The sequence below is a fragment of the Poecilia reticulata genome, chromosome 1, assembly GCF_904066995.2.
Source record: "Poecilia reticulata chromosome 1, P_reticulata-male-v2, whole genome shotgun sequence".
Lineage (NCBI taxonomy): Eukaryota > Metazoa > Chordata > Actinopteri > Cyprinodontiformes > Poeciliidae > Poecilia > Poecilia reticulata.
The window spans coordinates 23,418,025-23,425,171 of record NC_088830.1 but is presented as its reverse complement, the minus strand read 5'-3'; the positions used below and the strand labels follow the sequence as shown (position 1 = coordinate 23,425,171).

The 7,147-nt window shown below is 39.8% G+C and overlaps 1 protein-coding gene across 1 annotated transcript; it reads left to right on the top strand.

The window, feature by feature from the left end:
- The first annotated feature begins 2,075 nt into the window (after positions 1-2,075).
- On the top strand, positions 2,076-3,156 carry LOC103468584 (uncharacterized). Its single transcript, XM_008415736.3, has one exon. It carries the CDS (start codon positions 2,163-2,165, stop codon positions 2,772-2,774), a length of 612 nt encoding a protein of 203 aa, XP_008413958.1. The 5' UTR covers positions 2,076-2,162; the 3' UTR covers positions 2,775-3,156.
- Positions 3,157-7,147: the final 3,991 nt, after the last annotated feature.

Here is a 7,147-nt window from a genome sequence, read left to right as displayed (position 1 = left end):
GTCACTGGCTCTATAAGCGACTGCATAGACAGAACATCATGATTCCTGTCGTGTGTGCCGTCGCTGTTCTCTGTTTGTTACCCGTGAGCCGTTCAGCTCCTTTGACCTGCGAAGAGTCGGTGCGGCCCTTGGATCGACTGGACACTCGCCGTCTGGAGGGGAAGTGGGCTTTGGTGGCGGGCAGCCTGAGCCACCCCCCGTTTCTGGAGCGCTTCAAGCAGAGAGACAGCGCCTCCATAAACTTCCCCAGCACCACCAGTGACACCAGCATCTCCTACACCCGCAGCATCCGGTTGCACGGCAACTGCACACACAGCTCCATCAACATCACCCTGCAGGGCAGCAGCTTCACCTTCGATGGGACAGACAAAGGCAACCTGAGCGCCGCTTACGTCCACACATCCTGTCGTGACTGCCTGCTGATGCGCATGGATGCGGAGTCGGGGAAGAGGGTTCACTTCTACCTGTTCAGCAGGAGGAGGCAGCTGGAGCAGGAGGAGCTGGAGGAGTTCAGAGCTCAGGTGGAGTGTCTGAATATGCCTCCGCCTGCTATGATGGACCCCACTAAGGAGCTGTGTCCAGACCAATGATGATGACAGAAAACAGAATCACGGAAAAATTAAACACTAAATAAACTCTCAAAATAATCTGTAACAAACACACAGAAAGACTTGATTTCTTGTTCTTGATTTAATCCTTGAAAGTTAAAGTTGAAAACCTGATACTTGTGTAATACTGTGGAGCAGATTCTTCATCTGTTGTTGAACTTTAAATAAATGTTGACTTTTATGATGGACGTCTGAGAAGCATCGGTTCATTTATAAATGGGACAAAAGCAATAAAAGACATGAGTGGTTTTCTGCCTCCCTCTCGGTATTTGGATAAATTGACCTTCACTAAAGAGGCTTAGTCATCCTCAACCAAGACTAAACTTCAACAGTGTGTGAAGGATGTGACTGGAACCTGTTTGAAAAAGATAAATCATTTCTGAATATAGAATTTCAACTACTTCAGCGGCACAAAAAGCAAGCACTCAAGTACTCAGCGTCCCTGTAGGAATTTAGCTATGATACTTTGTTGCAAAGAGGTGGTCGTCCACCGTACTCTGAAACCCCTAAAAACATCAAGTCCGATCAATTACCTGGCAGCCCACCTCAAATGATAGCCAAGAATTTTATGGTTAATCTAGAGGAGCTGCAGAGATCCACAGCTCAAATAGATGAATCTGTTGATAAAACAACTAACAGTATTTGCTCTGCACATTATGCAAATTATTCTTAGTAGTTTATCAAAAGCCATCTTTTCCGATCAGATGTGACAACAATCTACCTTTCTGGCCTACATGCAACAGATCTGATTTGTAGCAAACTCTAACACTGAACATATATATAAAAATTATTACTTTGAATCATGGTGGAAGTAGCATCATGCCATGGGATCAATTTCTGCACCTGTTTTATGAACATGGAAACTGATCAGAGCTGGAATGAAGGATGGAGCTAAACACAGGGCAATGCTGAAGAAGACCGCAGTAGACTTGATACTGGGACACAGCCTCACCAGCAGGACTGCAACACCAAGCATGCAGCTAGAAGGGTGTAAGGGTGTAATTTATAGCGAAGTATATTAATGATAACATTTCTCAATCAAAGCCCAGGCCTAAATCCAATATTTTCTCCATGTGGTGAAGTGTTGGTTTGTAAACCGCTTTACCCATTTCAATTATTTGTTCTTCAAAAGTACATTTCCAGTTTCACATTTTAATTAATAACTAATAACTTGACTTTTTGACTTTGAGCTCTGATAGTACACTTAGAAATTTAGCCAGGAGGTGAAACCTGCGGTTTTCAGCTATGTCACCTCCATGTGCTTTCATGATTGTCTGTGGCGTCTTTGTGCTGCTTCATGATTGACTGTTGACCTGTGTGGGGCGTACCTCTCACCCACTGACCCCTCCTCACAGAGGGGAAAAGCAGCCAGTAAATTTCCAGTGTAAACAAGTAACTGTGTAGCTAAAAGTTCATCATTTCATAATCACAGAATGCACAGCAGGTAAACCATTTCTGTTTGCTGGTATTTTTAGAATTGTGAAACAGCAAGTTTCTGAGGTATAAAATCTAAAACGTCACCACGGTCAGAAACTGTTCCTGAACTTTGAGGAAATGAGGAATTTATCCAACACGGTCATGTTGGTAGAAGCTGCCGCTGTTCTTCTCCTCAGTTTTGTATCTGTGAGCCGTTCTGTTCCTCTGGCCTGTGAAGATCTGCTCCGGCCTTTAGGTCAGCCTCACCTTCGTGGTTTAGAGGGCAGAAGGACGATGGTTGCCGGCAGCATTAGCCACCTGCCCTTCATGGAGCTACTGAGAAGCAGAGACAGCGCCACCGCTGAGTTTTCCAACAACGGCGACGAGAGCAGCCTCTTCTTCAGACGCAGCGGCCGTTCAGATGGCAACTGCTACTACGCGTCCTACAACGTCACCTTGGAGGGCAGCAGCTTCACCTTGGATGACATCAATATCACCACGACCTTTGTCCACACCTCCTGTCACGACTGCATCCTGCTGAAATTTGATGTGGAGTCAGGAAAGCGACAACACTTCTATCTGTTCAGCAAGAGGAGACAGTTGGAGGAGATGGAGATTGAAGAGTTCAGAGATCAAGCGACGTGTCTGAACATACCTCCACCTGTTGTGATGGATCCCTCCAAGGAGGTGTGCCCCGAACAGCACACCACTGATCACAAAGAGGACAAAACAGAAGCAAAAAGTAATTGAGTAATGTATCTTTAATTGCCAAAAACATTTTGTTGTGTAGTAAGCATCTGTTTGCAAAGTTGATGGCATTAAAAGAGTCTGTAAAAGAGTTTTACCATGAATGTATCCGTTTCATTTATGCATTCACAACTTCCAAGTTAAGAGTACTTTCAGTGACGAAAATGGATTTATCAGTGGTTATGAATTTGCTTTGTAACTGTCTTTGGATTTAAGAATATGTTATTGTAGAGGGGTGAAAAACGAGTTCTTAGTAAATAAAAACAATAAGTAAGAAAATAGGCACCCCAACATAATTTTTATTTTTGTATCTTTACTTTCTCATTGTACTAAGTTCTTTAGTGTTATTTTAGTTAATCTTATGTAATTCCACACACAACCGCTAGGGGCGCTGCCGCGTTGGTGGCATAGAGACGATTGAGCACACAAGAAGAATAAATCTTCCGGTTGAATGTGAAGGAAGCTCAACTTGTGTGTCTAGTCTTTCTCATACCACAGCATCACACGTTGAGGGAAGTTCTTCTTATACCTTACCCTCAGCCATCCAAGGTGGCAGGGTAACATGATGATGCTCTCTCACTCCCCACCATTATTTCCGGGATTCTGTTTTGTGCAAAGAACATCACTGAAGTAACTGAAGAGGTCCTTATTAAAAAAATACAAGAAACAGCTTCTTTGTAATGGAACCTTCTCTTTTGATTATCATCGTTATTATGAAACAGCACATTCTATACAAATGCAAAACTCCTGTCAAGAATAATAATAGATACCCAATTAAAACTCCTCAAACATCTGCCAAAAACAGGGAAAAACATATTTGCAAACTGCACCTCAAAGATGTGATTTGGTAGCAATCAATAAGCTTCTGGCATAATTTTGATTGCGTTTGATCCCAGTTTTTGAAAGAATTAGAGAAAATTGATTGGTTTCCTTGCACAGACCAGACTTTTAAACACAATACAGAGAACTTATTGAAAGGGTTATGTTCACGTCTTTGAACCTACCATTCAACAGTCTTAATGTCAACCTAATTTTTTTCTTCTGTAACCAGTTTTTATCTCTGATCTGTGTTTTTGCTAGATTTCAGACTTGGTGGTTCCTGGGTTGTTGCTGAACTGTTTTTTTTTAAGTTGACACATACATGTCTGAAACTTGGACGCTGTTGGGTATTCAAACAGTACAATGATCCAAAATGCACATCAACACTGGTTTTAGAATAGATAAAGTCAGCAGACATCAAGCTTTTGGATTGGTCCTGATGTCAACTTTGTTAAAAAGTTGTGAACTATGCTTAAAAGCTGGGACTGTACCATGAAACCAATAAGTTTAAATGAACTCTATCTCTACTGCCAGAAGGAGCAGTCGAACATCCAACTGGCGTCAAGCCAGAAGCTTTTGTTGGCAGCAGAAAGTGCGTGGGTAAGCTGTAACTTGCTTAGGGACATTTAATCATATTAGTTGGCTTTTATGGATATATTTGAGCCTGTTCATATATTTTTGAACCTGTGAGGATTAGAAAAAAAAATATATATATATATATATATATATATATATATATATATATATATATATATATATATATATATATATATATATATATATATAGACTGATTCAAATAAATCTGAATATTAATAAAAAATCGGTTACCAGTAAAACTCCATCACCAAGTGATGTTTTAACATCTAGTGTTTTAACATCTTTATTCCTCTTAATCATGATGATTTTCTAAGGGCTAATTTAGACACGATATTTAAGATTAGAATATTGCATCAAATCAATAAAAAAATCTTGTTAACTTAAATTTTTAATTTAAAAAAAATCACCTTTTGTTTTTTTTTTCAAAAGGTAATTTGAATCTGACAAACAAGACTCATGTGGGTGTATTCAAATTTATTGAATATTACTGTAAATTCAGACTTTTGCACCGAGTTGACCTTTCTAAGATTTATTGAAGTTTATTGTAGCTTAATTTTATTCCCCTAAAAAAACTGCTGCAATGCATCCTTAAAGGTCCCAAATCAATGTCCTTCTTGCCTATGATAAGTGATTAATTTTACTAGTCAGTTTGCTTATAGTGGGGCAGCAGACTCCAGAGAAAACTTTATCATCCGGAATACGATCAAATGGCTTGAAACCCCAAACCATCAGCCTGGCTCTTCTCTAAATATTTTAGGAGAAAGCAACATGCTTTGTTATATTAATACCCTGCTGCAGGATCTTTGGTGGCATCTGTCTGATTTGTTATTTGGGACATTTTCCACACGTGTTAGGACAGCTCAATTTCATCATAAAAATATGTTGGCGTTGCATTGTTTTTAAAGTTTTTATCGACTCACTCAAAGGGACAGATCCAGTCCTGGGTTGATTTTACACGGCAGGGTTGTGTTATGGAGATGTGAAGGGAAATACATTAAAACATCTGAATTTGCATAGAGTACAGACAGATGTAAGTTTTATTAAAGCCTAAGAGTTACCAATGGCAAAGAATCTAACAAAAACCAGAGAAACATGACATATAATTGGGTTTAACCAACTCTCTATACAGAAAAAAACTGGACTGAATTGATGTGCAATATTGATTTTTACTTGTGCTACAATTTTGTGAACAAATCCGGGTCTGAGGCAGTATTATAATTTTTATTAATCTAACTTTGAATAAACAATTTTTACATCCCCTACTTCTGCAAATCTCGAATTTGTACTCAGGGAACAGATAACTTACTCACTGCTCCACTTTGTTCCTATTAAAAGACTAATTTCCCTAAAAACAAAACATGATGCGCAAAATTAGCTTTGTTGTGATCGTAGAGAAGTGGATTAGAAGCAATAGTGCTCCAGTAATAAGAAAAACGTGTCTTGCACTTACAGAACTTCAAGTTTAGGTCAGAAAACGATAAGAATTTTAACAAGCACTTATTTCTACATCACGCCAAGAAGGAAAACCTTGAGACAGCTGCTTCAGATGGCTGGAAACTGGTCAAAACAACGGTTTTCTTCAAGAAAAACACAACAACAACAAAAACCTCTCAACTGTGGTCAGATTATCTTCCCCAAAGTGGTGTATTTCGGTATGTCCAATATGGATGTTAGCTCCTAGTGGCATTAGAAGGGGGAGGACAAGGTCTAGCTCAAAAGTACTCATTTGGTTGTCATTTGTGCCCTGAATATGTTTTCTATTGCTTTTGTGGTTGTTCTTTCAATCCATGTATTGAGAAAATGTTCCTGGATTGCTGCTGAAAATAGGGGCACCAGAAGATGTGTTTGCTGTCCGTCACACAGTCACACAGTGCCCACATGGGGTGACGTGCAAATTATTCTGTGTCATGTTTCCCTTTGCTGGAGAGGATGTTGCCACCTTTAGCTGTGCTCAACCAGGGAATTTGAGGAAATTATGCCTTCTCAAACTGGTGCCATTTTTGAAGATGCTTATGTTATGGAAACAAATATGAAAGGGAGAAAACGGCAGTGGATGTGGGTAAGAAAGACAGGAGAGCTTGCTCAGGGAACTATTCATGCAAGAAGCACCTCTTATTGACAGAGCACTATAATTAGAGTTAGATTGAAGTCATGGGTGGCAAAGTCAGCTTTAATGCAGCCCACGCACCCCCCAAGAAATGAAACAAAGAGTAACATATTAGAGAAATGTTGATCACTAAGACAAGGCACAGGTGGGTCTAATTAACTGAATGTGGAACAGCTGAGGGGAAATAATGCACAGAAGAACTGAGAAGGAATGGAAATGACAGAGCACAAAGTAAACAGGGTTTCATGAAACAACAACTAAACAGAGCATGACCAAACACAAGGTAACCAGAAAAAAAATAAATAAATTCTTTGGAAATACAAAGTAACACAAAAACTGAAGATAAAGTAAGCTGAGAAAACTCTTAAGTCATCTAACTCATGATGAAGTTACTAGGTTGAAGTAACTAATGCGTATATGTGAAAGTTGCCAAAGAGTGGAATACTAAAGAAGTACAATTGGGTAAAATGAAAATTTAAAGGCTTCATAGCGATCATCACATTTTCATGCATTTTGTCTGTGTAAATTACAGAGAGCAGAGCGAATATGGGGTTATATTGTCAGAAGATTGGAGTTTGTCTCAGTCTTGGATTTTTTTCTTGCACCCAGCAGTGGATCAGCAGCTATCCCTCAGGAGTGGGAGAGGCAGGCCGTGTTATTCATGTCCAACAGTCACAGAGCATTCTGTGTTTCACAATCAAAGATTAAATAGACAGAAAGAGGACTCTGCTCTTCAGATCTGCCAGTGTTGTGAAACAGAAGATCTCTGAAACATCTATAAAAACCAGCTCGGCTGCTTCACCAATCTCAGACTCACTTTGACACGACACCGACTTGCATAGCAGAGAGGGT